The 22,499-nt window shown below is 49.4% G+C and overlaps 1 protein-coding gene across 1 annotated transcript in view; it reads right to left on the bottom strand.

Moving 5' to 3' along the window:
* Positions 1 to 22,499, bottom strand: part of LOC116647154 (contactin-associated protein-like 4) — a 149,137-nt gene that overhangs the window by 26,911 nt on the left and 99,727 nt on the right. The window contains exons 12-15 of the mRNA XM_032428352.1: positions 20,587 to 20,706; positions 14,902 to 15,099; positions 12,975 to 13,131; positions 3,609 to 3,736 (exon numbers count right to left, since the gene is read on the bottom strand). Of these exons, the coding sequence (XP_032284243.1) occupies positions 3,609 to 3,736; positions 12,975 to 13,131; positions 14,902 to 15,099; positions 20,587 to 20,706 (603 nt within the window). The remainder of the gene's footprint in view (positions 1 to 3,608; positions 3,737 to 12,974; positions 13,132 to 14,901; positions 15,100 to 20,586; positions 20,707 to 22,499) is intronic.

Genomic DNA, 22,499 nt, shown 5'->3' with positions numbered 1-22,499 from the left:
ATACAGAATGGTTACAGACGCACCTGTGTGATACAGAATGGTTACAGGTGCACCTGTGTGATACAGAATGGTTACAGAATCCAGATTGTTACTTACATAAGAAAGAGATGTAGTATTATGTATATTTTTAATGTATATACATATATACAATGTAATATATATATTATATATGTAATGTTACTATGTATACAATGTAATACTTGGGATGCATATTATCCACAGTGCAGCTATATACATAGTGTGTATGTGTTGTGCACATATGTGTGAGAAAGATGGATGCATAGACAGACACGGTCTATTCAGGAGAATTAACTTTGTTAGCCCAATTGGATTAAGGGTGATTTCATTAATAATTTCTTTTCTAAGCTTTTATTTGACCCATTAATAAATTATCCCAATAATTAATTATTATTCATAAAGGAATGTTAAAGGCACACTGCTTTATAAAACAAAGATGTTTACTTTAAAAATCAAAGGTATATGAAAATAAAAATTCTGCTTCTTAAAACTGGAAGTATAAATTATGAAATTGTTAAGATGAGAACTATTTTTCTAGTCAAATCCATCTTTCTGACTGTTTAAGAGACTGGTAAACACAGCTTCTTAAAGAGAAAACACTAAGGATTATAGCTTCGGCTTTGGGAACATAAACACTCGTGCTTCGATCCATACTTCAAAATTCCTCTTGAAATTTGTAATGTTTTTGAAAAGAACAATTGGGATCAAAAAATAAGGAAAACAAAAATGAAAACAATGAAATATGTGGCTGGTTATAATGACAGTTTGGTTCGTAGGCCAGCTGGAAGAGAATGAAACTCTTCAGACACGTCTGCACAGGAATCCTGCTGCCCTGTGTGGGGAGAGGCACATGCAGACAAAATTCACAGAGCTCATAGAAAGTGAGAATTATTCCTACAGCAATTCACATGACAAGCAGACTTAGAAGCCACTTCAGTCTTCAATGCCTGTGTTCCCTTCTGGATTTGTGGGGACCTCTCCTAATATTGGCAGCTACTACAAAGGTTACTGGTATTCCAAAGACGTGACAGGTACCTTTACTAATCTAGGGCTCAGGAACATGTTTGGTCTAGCAGCCAGCTGGAGCCAGCAGGTCCAAAGGAGGTAGAAAGAAGTAACCTTGGACCCAAAGACTTACCAGCCCTCCCACTTTAGTTTAGGTGCAAGATAAACGTAAAGTAAAGCACTGTGATGCTCCCACAGTTTTCTGTGTGCACCTCACCATCCGCCATGAATTCTTTTTTTTTTTTTTAAGATTTTATTTATTTATTTATTTGACAGAGAGATAGAGAGCATTAAGTAGGCAGAGTGGCAGGCAGAGGGAGAGGGAGAAGCAGGCTTCCCACTGAGCAGGGAGCCGGATGTGGGGCTCGATCCCAGGACCCCAGGATCACGACCTGAGCCGAAGGCAGACGCTTAACCACCCAGGCGCCCCCCGCCATGAATTCTTGCACATCTGGGACGGAAGCTGCTGTGGCCGCTTGGGGCTGGGGCACGGGAGGTCTGACAGCCACTCCCACCTTCCCGTGCGGTCTGCTTCTTCCCTGCACATTTCCTAATCTCTGGGTTTCCTCCTCTCGGGCACTGTCTGCCCAGAATTACCAGGCTGCCCCTCATCCCCTGATCTCTGCAGGGCTCTGTCCTTGACCTCTTTTCTTCTCTCTGGACATGAACCATCCAGGGGACCTGTCCTTGGACGACTTCCATGGGCAGCAAGCAACCTCTCCAGGGACACCGTGGGAGCAGGGTCAAGGCCCTCCCTCTCCCCTGTCTGTGTTCACCCCACAGACATCTGGACCAGCCTGTTCAGACCTGCCGGCCTCATGCCACCAGGCCACAACCACCCATTTCATTAATGGCAGCTCCATCCTCTGCTCCACCAAACCCTTGGTGTTATCTTGAATTTGCTCACAGCTCACATCAATCTGCCTCTACTTCAAGCAAATTCCCAGTGTGGCTCACCACTTGTAGTGGCCTGGCCACCCAGGTCCCTCCGACCCAGCCGGGACCCCAGGCCAGCAACCGTCCACCAGCTCTGCTCAGGATGCTCTTCCCTGCACCCGTGCGTGTCCCCGGTCCTTCCCAGTGAAGCCTCCTGAACCCCCACATGGTGTCCTGTCTTCTCCCCGTTGTGTGCATGTGCCATCCTGTGTGTGTGCATGGACTCGTCTTCTCTCCTTTGCCCCAGGAGGACAGTGACAGCCTTCCGTCTTGCATCCTGATGCACCGCTGGACACACTCCATAGTTATCTGACTAAATGTCTGGATAATATTTCCTCTTTTCTTTTGCCTGTGAGCAGGTTGGATACTTCTTTCATTTTGGTTTCATAATGTGTCTTCCCATAATTCTGCTCCTGTTATTTGTGGAACAAATGGGAGTGGGGAAGGAAGACGGAGGAGGTGGAGGGAGAGGTGGGGCAGCCAGGGAAATCAGAGAGAAGAATCCAAAGGAAAGCAAGGCAATCAGCTGCTGTAAACACTTAAAAATGGCAGATGTGCCCAGACCCTGGGTGGGACCGGCACTGTGGAGGCCCGTAAAGGCTGTTGTCCAGGATCTTTGCAAATGGGATCAATCCACCTGCATCTGACATGGTTTTGATGTAGCAGTGCCAAATGGAGGAGAAGTTAATGAACTCATCTCTTGTCCTGTGAGCCTGTCCCCTGCCATGGGTTGTTTCTTGCTGTGCACGCCTTAAATATTAACGTGCCCTGCGCAGCTTCGAGCCCCAGACAACTGTTCCAACCACTGCAGACGAAATGAGGGAGCCAACTTCAGGGGCTCAGTAATGGCTTTTCCGACCACAGGATGCTGAGAACAAAGTTTCCCTACTGCATGTCTTTGGCGGAAGCACCAAGGCAGATGCTCAGATTACATTTAAAATTTTAATGGAATAAATTATCTGAAAAAACGGGTTGCAGAGTGAAAATGTCAAAGATTTTAAAATGAATCTGCAGGTCAGGTCGTCAAAAAACGAAGACCACCTCTTTTCCCATAGATAAAGTGTTTGCATAGGGATTCTGAGTACAGATGGTGGGATGGAGTTGGGGCACAGAACATATTTCTCCCCAAACCTGATGAAATCAAGAATAACGAACAAAAAACACCACCAACAACACACACAACAGCTCTCAAAAGTCTGTTCCGAAGCCCTGAGCTCCTGACTTGACTGCCGCCTGATGTCCCGCAGCTGTCCCCCGTGGCCTCAAACACGATGACCATCTTCCTTGCCTGCACCCAGACTAAAACCGTAACTGCGAAACGGAATGAATAGAAGAAATTCCCAATTATCTCATGATAATCCTGAACTGCGAGCTCTCTGGAACCCTCTCTGGGGGCACTTGGCCGCTCTGAGTGGACAGACTCTGAAGCTTCCTGGCCTCAGGCCAGTCGCCGCATCCCATAGTGATGGTTTGTATCAAGTACTGAGTAAGAGCAACACAGCATTGACCCCTTTCCCAGTTTACAAGGGGACATAATTCCTCCTTCATCGGCACCTGATGGAACGCAGTGCTGTTCAACACGCTGCAGCCCCCTTGCCATCATGCTGACCAGCCGCTCCCATGAAAGAGGCCCTTAGGGCATTACTTACGGTCCCCTTGGCACAGCAGAGGCCCCAGTTTGTAGGCTGCAGCAGAGCTCGGGCGGGCTGCGTCTGCGACCACGATGCGTGTCACGGGCAGGTGCTCCTTATAGGACAGCACACCTGTGTCGTTGGTCCTGGGGGAGAAAACACCCACTAATGCCGTGTGGGGCCAGCAGAATGAGCTCACCTGCCAAACACCCCACGCAGAACACTTATACGGGTCCTTTCCAAGCACAGACAGCATCCATACCACTGACCTCAGAGAAGACAGGTGGCAGATTCAAAAGTGGGGTCTTCTGGGCACACCTGAGGTCACATTCCAACCTCACTAAGCAGCTGACTGTTCTTCTAAATATAGGACCAGCACAGGACTCGCATGAAGTTTGTATACATTCATGCAGTATTAGGTGTCCTGTGGGTAAGTCACTGCGTTGGTCGTGTTATGTATTAGCAATACACAATATTCTATATAACATATAAATACAAATAATTTTTTGCTCAGAACCTTATTTTCATTATTATTACTTTTTAAAAACTACCTTGTTTTTATCTTGTCCTTCCTTATTGATTTTATAATTTTAAAAACTTATTTGAAACCAACTTGGGTATAAAATTCAGTGCAATGTGGGCAGGTGCTTGGGAAATGTGCCCTCTGCTCACGCCCTGCCCAGGAATGGGGGGCAGGTGGAGTCCCTGCCCTCCATCCAGGGGACACTGCGAGGATGCGTGGCTGTCATCATGCTCTGCGAAGGTCAGTGTCCAGTGGAGACACAGCAACATCTCCGGGGACCATGCGAGGTGGGCAGTGGGCTGGCCAGTCCCTATTTCTCCAGCACCAGAGGGTTGCTCTAATTCTCTGCAATATCCTCCTGTTTTTATGAGGGGCTTCAATTTTGTGTGGATTTCTGACTTATAGACAGTAGAGACTCTGAATCTGCAGGGGCTGGGCAAGCAGTACCGACCATCCTCGGCACATCTGCCCATCCTGCCCCCACAGACTGGGAAGGAAGAGCCAAGTCACCCCAGTCAGTCAGTCCTTTTTCTGGGCAGTTAGAAGTTCCCTTATTTAACATAAAAAAAAGATATCAAAGGTCAAACATGAAGCATTATTTTTAGACCAAGCTAAAATAGAGATTGTTACTTGAATTTTTCTTCCTGAGTTAAAAGCAGTCTTGTAGCTGTATTTAGTGCAGATACTGAGATATGAAAACATAAATATTAAAATCTGAACAGTAAGACATATTCTATTGAAGGAGTTGGATCATTTGCCAGATTTAGCCTTGACAATCGTCTGCTTCACCTGGTTAAGCTTCTGTTTCTTTATGCTAACAAAGAAGACAGAACATGGATTTTCCAAATCCACTGATGCTGGACGTTGGGATACAGGGGGTAGACAGGCGGGTGGCGTGGCTTTTGGCCACGTGGTAAGTCGGCCAAACCAAGCGCATCTTCTGCCGTCAATCCTGCAGACACACAAGCGTGTCCTGCGGAGAAGGGCACGCCAGGGGAATGCAGCTGTAGTTACTCACTATGGATCTGTGCATTTTTAAAGAACTACTTTGCAGAAACCAGTCCTTTTCATTGAGGTTATAACAGTGATATTTTTAGAGGACTAGGAACACTGAACACTTATCTTAGTGCATCACACGTGTGCTGGGGAAGATAATGAAACACATCTCTGTTCTGTGTTGGTTTGAAAACCATGTTTTTGCTGAGCTGATGGAAAGAATTGTCTTTACAATGTTGTGTAACTACGAAGGGTTTCCAAGTTCCCATTTTACTCAGGTGATTATTGATTTGCCAGGTGGATTTATTCAAAACTGCCTAGTTAATAAGTGCTCATGATTTTTCTGTGTTCTCTGTTTTCCTTGAAGGGCCCACTGCAAGCAGACTTACAAACAGCGCATTTGTCGTGTGTTCTCACCCGCCTCGAGAGTCCAAAACGAGCAACTCCTAAAACTACGGAAATAATACTTATGACTTTCCAAGGAAGCGTACTGTTTTGTTTTGTGAGGACTTTGGGGGGTGCCAAGTGTGACTCAGGGTAGTTTCAGAGGTTGGGAAGGAAGGGGGCGGCTGGCCAACTCTAACATTTAGTAATGGTTCCAGTCGACCACCAGATCATTCAGAACAGCTTTTATGACCAAATTTGGAGACTGTTCCAAATAAGTGGAGTGATTTTGACCTTCTTAAAAGAAATTTTACTTATATAAAAATATATTATCACTAATAACTTTCTTGGTTAATTAAATGTTTTATTGTATCGGCGATATCTCAGACATTCAGAGTGGCTGAAACAATCATAGAATAAACACCAGTGTATGCATCTAAGTTTGATAACTGAAATATTACCAGTGGGGACAAAGAAACAAAATTGTAATTAATTGTAGATGAAATGGCTATATGTGCAGAAAATCCAAAAGAATCTACAGACTGTCCGTTAAAGTTCAAAACAGGAGTCTAGCGGGGACACAGGACCCAAGGCCAAGGGTGCAGAAGCTGATTGCATTTCTGCACACTGCAACACGGAAAGGAAAATGGAATATAAGATGATACGACTCACATGAGCATCAAAGATATAAAGTCTCTAGGAAATAAACTAGTGGAAGTCTTGCAGGCCTGGATGCTGAATATGATAGACGCATCCATGAGAAGAATTACGGGGCTGGAACACTGGGCATGATGGGGACGCCAGTTCCTCTGAAGTCACCTGAGGCACGGGCCCCGCCCCATCAGGGCAGTAAAGTGTCATTTGTACCAGAAGCAGCTGCAGCCGTGTGAACGTGAAACCCCCAGCACGTCCTCTGAAGAAAGACAGACAGAAGATGAATGATCGACCTACGGACAACCTGCCATCTGCAAAGCTGGAAGTAACTGGAGATCTGGGACAGAAGTGGCAGGTGAATGGCATTTTTCGTGACCCGTGCTGTACCGTGTTAGCGCTGATTTCTGGCAAGATGGAAATGCTACAGAGGGAGGATGCAGGAAAGAGAGGGGAAGCTGAGTAGGTTTCCTGGTGATCGTGGTAATAGGTAAGCACCAAAGGGAATAAAAAAAAAAAAAACAAACCTACAAACCAGAGAGTAATGGGTTAAATAAGAAAACTATAGGATAAAGTCTTTTTAAAAGAATTGACTATGCATGTAATTACAAGAACAAAAAAGCAAACCTCCCTAACTACTAAGAAATAATTTTGTAGAAGATCAACGAAATATGCATCTTGTAAAAAAGAAACACAGCAAATATAACAATTTGCATTAATAACTATAACATAAAATAATATGATAGATTTGAACCCAAACATATGAGTTTTATAATGAATATGAGTGGGTTTAATTGAATTTTTACAACACAGAAGATTTCAGATTTGGCCCCCAAACTAAGACACAACGGTACGGGTAAACCAGAGACGCACCTGCACAAGATGACTCAAAGAGTGGCCCACCTGCCACTTGGATGACAAGCAAGTCAGGGGCGATCCTGGTGTCATCGTACAGCTCGGGCTCAAGCCTGGGATGACAAAGGGGGCATCACGGTGCCTGAAGCCCAAAAGTGCAAGGCAGGCAGAGCCCTTCTAAATGCTTCTACTCCAAGGTATCAGACCAACCACCTTTTGGAGAAAAATCTACACAAAACGCAAGGAGTCAGGCATAGAAACTCACTAACAATACGATAATTTAACACAAAAGGAGACGGAAATGAGTGGGGATGTACGAGACCTGAATAACATAATCAGTGGGGGTAAATCTTATGGGTAATATACCAGAAGCTACACCCAATAAAAAGAAGTGCAGCTTCTTCTCAAGCTCACATGGGACATTCACAAACCCAATCACTGAGTATACCACAGAGAAAATGACAGTAAGTTCCTTATAGTAGAAATATCATAAACACACTCTGATCAGATCAGAATAAAACTGAAATAGTAGCATTTTTAAAAGGCCCTTCCATCTGGAAATTTGATTCCTAAATCTGATAAAGACTAACTCACCTACAAAGGTTGATGAAAATCTTCTAGTGAAAATATTAGTAAATAAGATATTAGTAAATAATACCACACAAAAAATGATATAACTTGACCAAGTGGAATTTGCTTCAATTTGAATATTAGGATTTCATTAACATTATCCACTAAATTAAGATATCTAAGGAGAAAAATAATTTGCTTATTTCCATAAATGTTGAAAAAGAAATTTGACAAGTGTCAACACACATTTCTAAGAGACACTCAGGAAGATAAGCATTGATAGGAACTTCCTTAAAGTGATTCCACAAATACAGATTAGTATGTACTACATCTATATATATGTCTACATCACTGCTATCGACGTCTGTGCCACCTTGGTCCTGAAGCCAGACAGTCACCTAATGGCAGGCTTAGGGACAGTCCCCCTCACATCATGAGGCCATGGACTCCACTGCTATCCAACATATTCAATAAAAACATGCCTTCACCCATAAGCAACAACCTATTAGAGGATATAATGATAACTCCACTTTTGGTACCAAGGAAGAAGATAAAGTGATCAAAGACTAAATTTAACAGAAAATGTACCAAAAGTAGAAGAAAACTTTCCTGAGAGACATAAAAGTGATTTGTGTGTTCCTTTTTCTTGGATAAGAAAACCTAGCATCATGAATATGTCCCTTCTTGCTAAATACTAATATGGCATCAATAAATAAAGCACTCTCCTCTATTGCTGTGGGAGTGTAAACTGGCAAGGACGTTGAGAGGAATCTGGCAATGTCTAGCAAAATTGGTATTCATTGCAGAATTGTTTGTAATTTGCCATAAGCAACCTACATGTCTATATACAAGACTGTGTTTAAATAAATTATGATATGTCCACACAATGGAAATAGCTATGAAAACGAACAAAGTACATAAAAATATTGAGAATATGTTACCTTTAGTGTAAAAAAGAAGGGGAAAATAATAAACTACACAAGTATTTACTTATTTATGCAAACACAAACATAGGAAAGATAAACCAGGAAACAATGAGATTGGTGACTTGTAGTGAAGGTTAACGGAGAGGGAAGTGTGGAGGAGAGAGAAGTGGATCCAGGGATAGAGAGAGAGAAAGAAAAGAAATGAGATGGGGATGGATATGAAAAAAGAGGATGGAGAAGATAGAAGTGGAGCCTGATAAAGAGATGGAGAGATGAGTTTGGGGATGGACAAGGAGATGGGGATGGAGGTGGGGATGGAGATGGAGACAGAGATGCGGATGGAGATGAGGATGGAGGTGGGGATGGAGGTGGGGATGGAGATAGGGATGGAGATGGGATGAGGATGGAGGTGGAGATGGAGGTGGAGATGAGGACGGAGATGAGGAAGGAGATGGGGATGGAGGTGGGGATGGAGATGGAGCTGGGATGAGGATGGAGGTGGAGATGAGGATGGAGATGGGATGGAGGTGGAGATGGAGGTGGAGATGAGGACGGAGATGAGGAAGGAGATGGGGATGGAGGTGGGGATGGAGATGGAGCTGGGATGAGGATGGAGGTGGAGATGAGGATGGAGATGGAGGTGGAGATGAGGATGGTGATGGGGATGGAGGTGGAGATACATACCTTTGTTCAGTTTACTTTTAGAACTGTCATATTTTCACATACTAAACTAGTATACTAGGAATAAAACAATGCAATAGAGTTAACAAGGATGGGAATAACCTAAAATGAAATACAAACATAAATGAATGAAATATATCATAAATAACCATATATAGCATAACTAAACTGAAGGAGGGAAAAAGAATTAGTCTGTGACTATTTTTACACTATTTGTACTAAATGATCTACCTGAAGTCAAGAAAGGAAAGAAGGAAGGAAGGAAGGAGGGAGGGAAGAAAGAAGGGAGGGAAGGAAGGAAGGAAGGAAGGAAAAAAAACCTCAAACCTCTAAGGAGATGGTAGCTCTATCAGTAGGCTTCCTCTCTGTCTTTCTCCTCCATCCCCCACCTTGAGTTATGGGCTAGCAATTCTGAAACCACTTTTTTGCAAATTCTAGGACTGAGAATAGAAGTACATGCTTTTTAGGAAATGAGGACCAGATTTCTTGCTGTTGGAAAGGGAATTATAATTATAGAAAGAGGATGGTTAGAATTTATCCTGTGGCATTGCACTGGGATTGGGGGGGTCATGGATTTTAAGACTTTCCAGTAGCATTGAGCACACCTAACTCCAAGCACTGATACCCGAGTACTATCCTTGCCTAAAAGGAACCAGGTCTTTTTATAGAAATGGCAGATTCCAAAGCTGGGGCAGAGAAAGTACAAGATGAGTCTGGAATCTCTTATTGTGCCGAAAGGTAAGACAATGCTCAAAGAATAGCGACACGTCAAAAGGGCGTACCTTGAAATGACTCCCACGGGTCAAATCTAAAACAATCTAAGCATAAAATTAAATAATGATAGGAAAGGGTTATAACACAGTGAATTAAGTAAAAATTCAGGAATTCACACTGACATTAATAAGTAAATAAATTGTGTGTGTGTGTGTATGTGTGTGTGTGAGAGAGATATTAGGGCACATGTGAAAATGAAAATGTAAAATGTTACCCTTTGGAGATCTGGTTTTGGAAGATGCTCTGTTATGCTTTCTTTTAAAATCTTTACTTTTTCACCTTTGATATTTGATCTGAAATTTGACTGGAATTGGTTTTTGTGCAGTGTGAAATAAAGGTCAAGATTTAATTTATTCGTATGGATATCTAATTGAGTCTGCTCTATTAAAGGGGCCATCCTTTCTGTGCTTGGCTTGCCCAGTGTCCCGTCATGTGACCATCCATCTACCTTTGCTCCAATGTCACATTCTCTTTAGATCCAGTAGGAAAGGCCCTCTAGCTTTGTTCTTCTTCAACATCGTCTTGACTATTTTTGATGATTTTCTTTCCATTTAAATTTTAGAACCAGCTTGCCAGTTCACACACAGATGCATGCACACGCACATGCACACACACATACACCCTTCTGAGTTCACTTACAAATTTTTAATCTTTTATTTTGACAAATTTCAGACTAACGGACACATTGCAGCCATGGTGTAAAGCATCCCCGAACACACCTTGTCCTCCCTGACGGATGGTGGGTGTGCTGGGAGTTAGCACTCCGGCACACCGGTCTGCCTCGCACAGGCCGAGCACATCCTTGTGGCCAGTGACTGCCCCCAGGCAGAGGGAAGAAAGGTATTTGGGGCATGCACAGAGCATCTGGGTGGCCCTGATGGTGTCCACTGCAGTCCACCCCGTGCACCGCATTGATCCACTGTGCCCACATTGACTCCATTCCGTCTTGTTATTGACTCTTCAGGGCGGTGGCCAGTAGTGGTCCCCAGTGGGCCGAGCACTGGCCCCTGCTGTTGGCTCTGAGGTCTTAAATAGCATCTGCCACCTCCCTGCATACCACCCACCGTGGACACCCCTCTGCCTTGGAGCACTGTTGCTGGGTAGGCCGCCCCCCTTAAAGCATATCTAATACCCATTCCTGAGGGTCTGACCCTTGGCCTCTCCCTGGTCGGGCTGTGGTTGCTATGAATGCCATGTCCTGGGCGAGTCAGTGCCAGAGAAGACCAGAGAATTCTCTGGGTTCAGGATGTGCTCTCCACCCCATTTGCGTGGAGGCGGCCCAGCTCAGCTCGACAGACACAGTCCTCTGCAGCCATGAACAAGGACTCTCTCCTTTGCCTCCTGGTTCACTGGCATGAGTTGCCCAAGGTGGCCGGTGGTGTCTGTGGCTCTGGGTTCCTGTTGCTCCCAGGAGCTCTAACCACATGACTGCACGTTTTGCAGACAGGAAGTAGAAATTTTACAAGTGGAACTTTGGATAACATCCAGAAGGATCAGTGATGCTGCCCCCATAACTGGAAACACTGTTCGCAGTGGGAATGAGTCACAGGTACCACGGTGCAGCCGTCAGGGGGTCAGAGGGCAGAACGGGGCTCATGCCCTGTGGACAAGCCACCTGGTCTTGCAGCTTTCTGAGGTTTCTCCCTGGTGGCCTCCCTGTTGGTTGCTGACAGGAGACCGCAGATACACTGGCTCCCCAATGTCTCGTCCCCACGTCTTTGCATAGATTGTCTCCAGTTTCCAGTCTTGCTCCTTCCCAGACTCCGACTGTCAGAGCCATTCACCCCTGCCCAGGAGCCCCTGCACATGCCTACCCAGGGCTACCTCTGCCTACATCACGTTAATGACCAAAGGTCCTGCTCTGAGCCATGCCACCAGAAATGTTTCCTTACTCCTCCACCCCACAGCAACCAGATTTTGTCTCAATTCCTGAGTGTAACAGACATTCTGCAGCCAAATAAATCATACTGATCAAACTTTGATCTTTTAGAGGTGATTCTGGTGTCCATGGCCCATGCTCAGAGTAGGATATAAATGGGATACCTAAAGCATTTGAGCTAAGGGGAGTATTTTTAAATTGGTGATACACTTAAAACATGAATCCCAGATATTTCAAAACCTTTCCACTTTGCAAATAAATAAAAAAAAATCAATATGCAATGCAATTTCTTTAGCCTCATGTGTAAGTAACCAATTTTCTAATTTCACAGATTTTCTATCAACATGGGACACCTCTTCCCTTTAGTATGTGGAGTACCATTTTTACATCTGTGGTACTCTGTAGGCTAGTATTTCCAAAGTGTGGTCTACATGTGATATATATGATTTTAAACATAAACTGATTTGACCAACTATGTGATCAAATAATTTTGGACACCCTCTCAGAGCCTGTGGTGTGCAAGGCCAGCCCAGCCCCCCAAGCAGCATGCCTCATGGAGCATCATGCCCTGCTCCTGTTTGATCAGGGGCCCCTGATCAAGGGGCACTCTTCAGAAACTATGTCCTGTCAAGAAGAGATCTCTTAAGTGAACTTAATGAGGCAGAATTCAAAACTTTTAGAAATTATAATGAGGCTGATATCATACTGAACAAAAAATATAAATGATTCACCGTGGATTTTATAACAGAATATTGAGGGATGAAATGGTGTGATGGGTGGGTTTCCTCAGCAGTAATCCAGGCAGGGGGCAGCCCACAATCTGAGGCCGACCATGAGCTGGCGGTGGTGATGGGCACATGGGGCTTGTTAGTGGTGCTCTGCCCTTTGTGGGGGTTTGTCCTTGCTCAAGACGAAGACGTTAGAAATAAGAAACAGGAAGTGAAGAAAAGAAAGGAAGAAAACCAGCAAATCATTGATCTTAATAATTCAGATTAATGGTATTGTATTTTATCGCCATAGATGTTTTTAACTCACTTGGGCAATATTTCATCCACCTTAATCCCTGGCCTAGCATCTACCTGAACATACACATTTTGAGCAATAGCAAAAGCACATCTCGCAGAAGGAAATCACACGCAGTTCACCATTCATCCTGGTCCGCGTCGCAGTCGCAGTGGTACTGGGAGTCAACGCAGTTCCCCGCTAATCTGCAAGCACACATCTGGGCCTCGGGCACGGAACCTGCCCAGGAAGTGTGTATCTCGTGGGTGCTTCCAACCCACCAGCTCAGAGGGGTTCCATCTGAAAGACAGGTTTGAGAAAGGTGACTTCTGCTTGTCCCCGGGCCCTGCCTCCCCCAGATGACCCCCTTCTCTCCCAGTCTGCTATTAAGAAACCAGCAGCCAAAAACAAATCTGCTTCAGAAATGAACCTATTCTTAACACTGTGACAGGATGGTGTTTCTATGAGAGTTCTAACCCAGCTTTGGGTTTGTCTGATTACATCCCTTGAAAATAAATGATGGCACCCAAGTCTTTCCATCGTGGCATTAAATAATTTTTAATCAGCAAAATTATGTGATTTCTTCAAGAACTATATTAAAAAGTGAGTTGCCCTCAAGATTAAAACGCTCACAGCTACACGAGAGGCTGGCACCTGCTGCGGAGCTGAATGCCTGCTGGATCGACACAACCCGGCCCAGACAGGCAGGCTCCCGGCAGCACGCTCTCCGAGGCCCTGGCCGCAAGGCTCCTGGGGGCACTGCGTGGGGCGTACCCCTGCCGAGGCCTGGCTGGTTTGCGGCACCGCTGTGCTGAAAAGCGAGTCCTCTGCAGAGTGAACCCTTTACCCCTGCCTGAGCGCCTCTTCTGTTCTGAAAGCTCTCCTGAGCAGCGGCACCCCACTGGACCACAGCCCATGGCCACCTTGTTGTGACCCCTCGCAAATGCCCTGGGCCACCGAAGGAGAGGGACAATGTCTCCAAGAGCCCCAGGCCACCCCAAGCCCGGGAGCCGGTGATGAGCGGGGTGCAGCGGGAGACGCACCCATGGGGCTAGTGGGACGTGGGGCAGTGTGGACGTTCCTCCCCGTGGGGCTGGGAAGAGAGTGTGAGAAGGAATCAAAGATCAATTTCTTCCAAATTAAGCTGAAAGCTCATTGCAGGGAGGCTGATGGCACTTAAAATATTTAATAGATATTTTGATAATAACACTTTAAAATTTTAATTATTTCACCATTATGCTTTCAAACCAGAGAGAAATGACATCACTGGGCTGCATCTTGTAAGTGTGTTTTCTACATCGCTCATCTCTCCCGCCAACAGTGATTCTCCAAAGGTTGTCATAACACCTGGGGCCTCTGGTTGCATCTGTGAGTTGTTAGGTACCATAGAGACTGGGGGGAGGCAGGAGGGTCTGCCTGGGAGCGGGAGAGCCTGACCCACCAGTGGAAGCCCTTGGCCGTCCTTCCCTTTAATCTGCAGGTGCTCCTTTGCAGAAGAAGCAACCTCGAGTGAGTGGGTTTAATCTGAGGCTACATACACTTTTCTGCCATTTCCCTCGTGGGTGAAAAGAGGAGTGATTTGCAAAATTCAGATGAGCTTGTACCATAAATCGTGTGCAGCCTCCACACTAGGAAACCAGGAGCTGAGGAGCCAGTGTGGGGTTAGGTGAGAGTGGTCGTGCCTGGGGGTCCCTGGACCCTGCAGGGGAGTACGGAGCGGGGCCTGAGAGCTTCCCAGACAGGAGCATGCACGGTGGGAGCCATGTCCAGAAAGACACGTTCCTTCATAAAGAGTGAAATAGTAGAAAATCGGGGCCAGATGCTTGGGAAGAGCAGTGAGGACTGGGGGACCGGGACTCGAGGCGCTAACAGGACACAAGAAACAGTGACTCAGTGAGTGGTCAGAAGGAAGAAAGGCACAGCCTGAAGCAGCCCTGAGAGTCAGTCTGGATAGGATGGAGAAAGGTAAGCATCTGCCCCTGGATCAAGCTAGACCTGTGCTCCGTGCCGCCTCCACTGGGGGCTGGGGCTGGCGGGGCTGGTGGGGCCGTGCACGTCATGGGCACCTACCTCGTGAGTCCCGGAGCCGAGACCTCCTGCAGTGGAACTTCAGCTGCTGCTGGCAGCGCCCGGCGCGGGCGATGGTGGCCAGCAGGTGCTCCAGGCTGGCCTCGTACCGGAACGCCACCCGGTGCGGGTTCTCCTGGTCTGCGCCCTCGACCCTGGTGAGGCCTGAGCCGTTGTGCTGCATGACGGTCCACGGGATGTCTCACGGTGGAGCAGGAGAGAAAGGAGAGGAGCGTCACTGCGCTGGACCCTCAGCACGGCCGGTCGCCTTCTAGTGGGCAGACGCAGACTCAGCGCAAATGGGACTCTAAACCTTAAATCATGGGGGAGAGCGGTCTTCCTGCGATGGTGTGTGTCATTTATGCCTGAGCTGGTCCTTTCGTGAAAGTGGGTGTTTCTGGATTTTTAGCCAGACAACATTTATGGGAGAGAAAAAGACATATAACTTAGTTATTAAATTTCTCTAATAACCTAAAGTAATGCAAGGCAAACAATGGCTTTTCTGCTTTAACAAACACTCTATTCTTCCCACTGTCAGCAACCTGTGTTCCTCTTATTTGCACTGACCTGCAGGCTCTCTGCAGGTCACTGGGGCATCACACCTGCTCCGCTCAGACCTGAGAGGCAAGGAGAAGTGGCATTCCTGGACCCACACCTGACCCTGCTCTGCGGGGCGAGATACCATGGCCTGTGACAGTGCCGTGACCCCTGGCCACTTCTGTCTACCTGGGGCACCTCTGTCTACCTGTGCTACCTGGATGCACTTCTGTCCACCTGGGCGTACATCTGTCTACCTGGATGCACCTCTGTCTGCCTGGGTGCACTTCTATCTACCTGGACACACATCTGTCTACCTGGGACACCTCTGTCTACCTGGATGCACTTCTATTTACCTGGGTGCATACATCTGTCTACATAGGGCACCTCTATGACTACCTGGGGCACCTCTGTCTACTTGGATGTACTTCTATCTACCCGGGGCACCTCTGTCTACCTGGGTGTACTTCTATCTACCTGGGGCACTTCTATCTACCTGGATGCACTTCTGTCTTCCTGGGCATACATCTGTCTACCTGGATGGACTTTCTGTCTGCCTGGGTGTACCTCTGTCTGCCTGGGACACCTCTATCTACCTGGGGCACTTCTATCTACCTGGACACACATCTGTCTACCTGGCACGGTGGCTGGAATTTGAACCCTGCATGCTGAATGCTGGTGCACAAGGGGACGTGGATTCTTCTAATCCCCGTTGCCGGGACTCTCTCTGTGTGGTCCAGTCGCGTCATCTGTGAAAAGGAATTGGTTAAATTGTCCCTTTTTGTTGGGATTTGTCCGATTAAGGGGCCTGGAAAGCAGCCACGTGGACTTGGTTTTGTTGGTTTGCTACTCTGTGTGACCCCGTCCTGTGCGTCTGGGGTTCCTGCCGGAGCCACAGGCCCCGTCCGTGGCTGTCGGTGTGCATCAGATGGAGGACCCTCAGCTGCCGAGCAGCCAGATGGCCGAGTCCTGTGTGAGCCGCCCGCCGTGTGGCACGCTGTGGCGGTGCCCCCGCAAGCTGCTGTAGCTCGTTTCGTCAGGACTTCTGCTGCTCTGGTGCCTCCACGGCCAAGGAGGAAGAGCGGGCTGGGGCTCTGGGGTCACCTGCATGTGCCTCCCTGTTCTCGTGGGGTCAGACCTGGGGTCGCTGGGCACAGTTCACGCTGGAGCGCGATGGCTGCGGGGACGTGTGACAGTGGACCGCGTGGTCCCTGTTTGCTCCATCCCCGGAGCCCATGTGACATGGAAATTGCGGGCCGCCCTCTGGACACAGCTGGGGAGCAGTTGGGCCCATCAGGCTGGTTTCATTCAGGGACTGGATTCATCTGGACCGAAACCGTGACACCCACACTAGCATTAAAACGCCCCAGGTTCCGACTCACACCCTCGTCCTACCTGACAACCCGTCAGAGAGCAGGGGGTGCAGTTCACACAGAAGGTAAATCCAAACAAAGCAATGACGGGAGCACAGCGGGGCCGCGTCCCCAGGAGGAAACTGAGAAGACACGCACAGCTCCAACGTGGAAATCGGCCTCGAAGACCTGAGGGCATCGCGTGGTCCTCCCAAGCACCGAGAGGGCGTCCCATCTGTGCCAAACGTCCCCACTGATGGGAGGCGGCAGCCGTGCCTCCTCTGTGGTGGCGAGCCAGAGGTGCCCCCAGAGATGAGGGTCCCACGTCCTGCGGCCGCGGCCCCTGTTCTGTCCGGGCAGGGCGCACGGGCCTCGTTCCTCCACAAGACGTGTTGGAGACCCGTTCTGCCGGCACACGTGAGGGGGAGCCGTCGGCCTCTGGGGGCGCAGCCCCTGCAGCAGCCGTCCCAGCTGCCCTCTGGCCGCTGCCCCTGAGGAGCCCAGCCCAAGCGCTCCCTGGTGGCTCCCCGCTGCTCTCTTCCTGCTCTGCCTTCCCAAGTCGTCCGACTCCCATTACGACTTCAGCAGGTTTTGTGAGCGCCATAAACAGGTCGGTTATCTGTCCCCTGAACAAGGCGTGAGCCTTTGGCACCTGACCCTGTTCTCTGGGACGAGGGATGTGGTGACTTCGCTGCCCCCAGGGAGGCAGAGACCCAGAGCCCAGGAGAGGGGGTTGCCACGCAGCACCTCCCGAGACCACTCCCAGGGCTCTTGGGGCTCCGGCTGCCCCGAGGAAAACCCCGGATGTCCTCAGAGCCGAGACGACTCTCCGCCCACTTTGGATTTCGGGTCCCTGTCGCCTGCTGGCCTGTTCCCAGCACAGAGGGGACACATGACTCCTGGGGCTGAGGAGGCTGGGTGAGGTCTGGGGCCCTGCCTCAGTGGCCACTCTGAGTCTCATGCCCCCCTGGGTGGGGTGCTTCCTCCGAAGCTGCCCTCCCCGTGTGCCCAGCCTGCCTGGATGAGGGCCCGTCCCGCCTACCACTGTGCTCCCTGCCCACCCTCCCATCCCACAGAGACTCTCTGGGGTCGTAGTCAGCCCCATTCTCCTTCTCCTGCATCTCCCTGGCCCTCCAGTTATAGCGCCCTCCTCGGAGGCGAGGCTCTGGAGCGAGCGAGTGGTCTGCGAGCCCCCAGGACACCGGGGACTGAGAGACGGGAGAGCAAAGCCGCGCCGTTGCCGCCGGATGGCCAGTGCTGACTGCGGCCACAAAGAGGAAATGTTAGGGTCCAGAAGGTGTCGGTGGGACAAATGACTTCATCACCTGGCCTTGAACTCACAACGAAGGTCAAGAAAACTGCCGCTGAGAATCTGCCAAGCGCTCTGCGCTGCCTCAGCAAGTCCACCCCCTTGGCATCTGCAGTGTCGAGCGAGGGCCCCGTCCCTAAACACACCCGCACGGCTGGGTTGCCTGCTGTCCCCTCACCCTGCGGCAAGGGACAGCGTCCGGAAGGGGTCAGGGCCCCTCACGCTGTGGTGGCCATTCTGAGTCCGAGGCGGAGGACACAGGCTGCTGAGGTGAAGCTGCGAACAAACGACCGCATGTGCTCCTGCCGCCGCCCAGCCCTGGGGCAGGCACACGCATGTGACATGCCTGCACCACGCATGAAGGCACATCTTCCATTCTTCTAGAGGTCAAGGCCTGGCCGTCACTCAGACACACCATCATTGCACCCACAAGTCTGGTCGATGGACCCCCAGGAGGACTTGGTGGGCAGACAGGCCGGGAGCAGGCTTCCCCTCTGAGGTTCCATGCCGCTGCGCGCCCGGACACGGCTCCGCGCTCCTGCCCGCCTAGACAGGGCTCCGCGCTCCTGTGCGCCTAGACAGGGCTCCGCGCTGCCGCCTGCCCAGACACGGCTCCGCGCTGCCGCCTGCCCAGACACGGCTCCGCGCTCCTGTGCGCCTAGACAGGGCTCCGCGCTGCCACCCACCCAGACACGGCTCCGCGCTCCTGGGCGCCCAGACACGGCTCCGCGCTCCTGCCCACCCAGAGGGGCTCCCAGCACGCGTGCCCGTTGTCTGCAGAGAACGTCAGGTGCAGCCGGGACCAGGTGGCCACGCACTGCCTCCGGGCAGAAGACACCCCAGAGGGAGTTGTGTTTACCTGCGGAACCAGGGGTCCCCAGATACCAGCCTCGGACTTCCCCTCACTGTTTACTGGGCCCAGCTGTCTGTCAAGCACTGACCGGTGTCTCCACCGGCGGTCTGGGCGCGGGTGTGGAAAGGCTCGTCTGAGCCCCGCGCTGCCGCTCCATCCCCGCCGCTTCACACCCTCGGGAGGAAGACCTGCCTGACTCACGTTTGTTCAAATAATTTGGTTAAAGGCAGCAACACTCAGATTTTATCTTGAGAATTGAGGAGACAGAAAATAAAAAATTTCATGGGAATGGTTTTAAACTATTCAAAAATCATTAAAAAAAAATCTATCCAGAAATGGTTCTTTCCTCAGGGAATTTGCAACAGGGTGTGTTGTCTTCCCCGCTGCTGAAACCAAGCACCACAGCCTGGTGGCTTCGTGCACCCAGGTCAGTTCTCCCACACCCGAGGCCCAGAGCCCGAGTGAGGGGGTGGCGGGACCGCGCCCTCCGGCAGCGCTGCTGGTGTAGCTGGAACTCTGGCCGGCCTCGGCTGGTCACGTGGCCCCTCCCCTCCTGTGTCCCTGGTCCCCAGTCTCCCTCCCCTCATCAGGACACTGGCCTTTGCCCCAGAGCCCACCCTCACCCAGCATGACCGCATCTCAGCTGGACCACATCTGCAGAAACCTTATTTCCAAACACAGTCACATTCGCAGCATCCAGGGGGATGTGAATTTTGGGGGGGATAGTATCCAACCTAGTGCCCAGGGAGACACTCTAAAATCTGGATAACACTATCAGAAACAGCAAGGTAGAAAATTTAAAGAGGAGGCAGTTCCGTCTGGAGACTGGAGCTAACGTCACACAGCAATGCAGAGACGCATTGTGGAAGGTGTCCTGCCGGGGGCGAGGGGCGAGGGGCAGCGTGGGCTGAGGGGTGGATGCATGGACTCCAGTGTGGACAGGACACGGGGATGTGGCCGCAATCACAGAAACACATGTGGCGATTAGAGAGATAGCAGCCTGCCTCTGCATGGGAATTAAGGAGCTCAAAAGCACACACACTGCATGTTCACACTCACTCAAAGGCCATCAAGCTGTCTAGCTGAAATGTACACAATTTTTACTGTAAAACTGAAAATGCGGGCGCCTGGGTGGCTCAGTCGGTTGAGCGTCCTACTCTTGATTTCGGCTCAGGTCATGATCTCAGGGTTGTGGGATTGAGCCCAGCATGGGACTCTGTGCTCAGAGGGGAGCCTGCTTGAGATTCTCTCTCTCCCTACCTCTCGCCCCTCCCTGCACTTGTGCTCTCAGTCTCTCTAAAATAAATAAGATCTCAAAAAAAAAAAAAAAAAAAACCAGGTGAAAATGCTTTTGACTTGCACATCCATGAATCCAATCAGATAAGTCTTGAAAAACCTTTTGTTTCAGGATTTAATAGGCAAAATTGTATTATTAAATATTCCACAGAGTACATGCATGTAAATAATGACATAATTATGAATTTTCACTTTTGAACTATTTTTTAATGATTTATATCAAATGCTTCTATTGAATAACTACTCTCACAAGATTATCCTAATAAAGCTGCTAAGCAGGTACAAATCTACTTACTGGGCTGTGATTTCGTGTTTAATAGGAGTTGAAATTGTTGACTCACCTGTCATGTTGCAGAACGCAGGGAAGGGCTGCAGGGGTCCGCTGCCATCGGGGTCGATGTAGTATCTCCCTGAGGACTCGCCCCTGTGCTTGTATGCCTCGCAGGACTGCTCGTAGAGGGCTGGGGAGAACCACCAGTCAGTCACCGGAAATGGGATGGAGGGAGAGTCCTACATTTCTAAGGAGGAGGTGAAGGAGACCCCATGTTCTGCATCATAGCAAATATTCACCCTCCAGGAGGAAATGTGACCAAATCTGAAAATGCGGAACCACTGTTTAAAGGAATGTGTGTGATAAGGTAATGAAGGAGGTAGGAGGGTTAGACTTATAATGCTGGTAAGACTCTACAGGCAAATACGATTACTTGGTCCAGTGCAGAATTTGGTGCACTGTCCTGTCACCAGGAACCAGACCACGAGTGTTTGGCTGGAGTTTATCTGCTGGCAGATGTCCCCGGAACACGTGAACTTTTGTTCTTTACAGTGTGTCCCCTCACCTCGCCCCTCCCACCCCGATTAAGAGCAGGGGGTGACCTGGGCTAGTTAGGTCCCCTCCCAGCCGTGTCTCAGAGCAGCCTCACCAGCAGGTTACTGGGGATCATCTGCTCTTCTGGGGAGAACAACGGTGATACCAACTTGGGTGGGTCAGGCGGCTCGCAGAAGCAGAGCCCATTCATTTATCCTCCAACTGCTTCCTCAGAGCCCGAGGACTGACAGTCACTCATAAGAGTTAAACTAAAAAAGTCAGTCCGTTAAAGCACATCTACCAGGCATCTGCTCTGTGCAGGGCTCTGTTTTGGGCATGACGGGGGATGGACGAGAGGAGACAGAGCTGTGGGGGCTCCTCCTCCCGTCAGGCCCTGGGCTCTGGTTCCGGAACCTCCTCTCCCCTCCCTCCCGTGGCCAACTTGGAGCCAGCCTGAGAAGGTGGGGGTGCCCAGAGCCCTTCTTGATCATCGTCTTCTTCCCTTTCCTCCAAGCGTCTTTGTGGGACTGGGTCCTGGTCCCAGGTCCTCCCCGAGGATCAGACCCTGAGATCCTCAGTGGGTCCCATTCCCAAAACCCAGGCCCCGTTGTGAGAGAGGGCTCCATGGCATCCCTGCCTGCCTGCCTTCCATGAGTCTCCTAAGGTTAAATTATATAAAAAATGCAGAGCATCCCACCAAGGCGGCACTTTCAGCCTGGGGCAATTTTGGAGAAAATAGAGGGAGGCTCTACTGTCCTCCAGTGAGTGGAGGCCAGGGATGCGGCTGAACGTCCTACAGTGTGCAGGGCGGCCCTAGCAGGCTTCTCTGGCCCCAAACCTCGGTGATGCTATGGGTGAGAAACCCACACTAGTTATAGAACCGGCTGTTTCCTCACCGGATAATGGGATTTCGGTCATGCCCATAGTGCGGATGGGATTGTGTAATGAACAAGAGGCAAAGAACAGGGCCTGACACCTAAGACGTCCAACAGATGAACCTGCAATTATCACCACCACCATCAAAAGACCTCTGGGTCCTACCCGGATTCTCCTGGGAATCTGTTTACTTCTGTGAACATTAATAACCTAGTAACAATCACATTTCCATTGTGTGGTGCTGCCAGGAAGCTCAGAAGCAAAACTGTGGCCAACACAAGAAACCCAACCAGAGATTAATTTAGGAATGATTGACTTTGTTTAAGGTTTCTCTCTGATTACAATGGATTTTCTTACGTTTATTTTCCTTTTGTGCGTTGTCTTCTTCTTTCCTATCAATTTTTATGTTTACGTAAGTGACTTTAAGTGAGCCACCTAGAACGCAACCAGATCCTGGTGCACGTGCGTGGGTCGTGGCTGTGATGAAGCCACGCGGACAGGCATCCAGAGGAGGAGGCAGAGGCGGGGCAGGAGGGGCGGGGCGGAGCGCTCACGGTGGTGGCAGGAGGGGCG

The sequence above is a fragment of the Phoca vitulina genome, unplaced genomic scaffold (genome assembly GCF_004348235.1).
Source record: "Phoca vitulina isolate PV1807 unplaced genomic scaffold, GSC_HSeal_1.0 scaffold1, whole genome shotgun sequence".
Lineage (NCBI taxonomy): Eukaryota > Metazoa > Chordata > Mammalia > Carnivora > Phocidae > Phoca > Phoca vitulina.
This window is presented reverse-complemented; position numbering and strand designations above follow the sequence as displayed.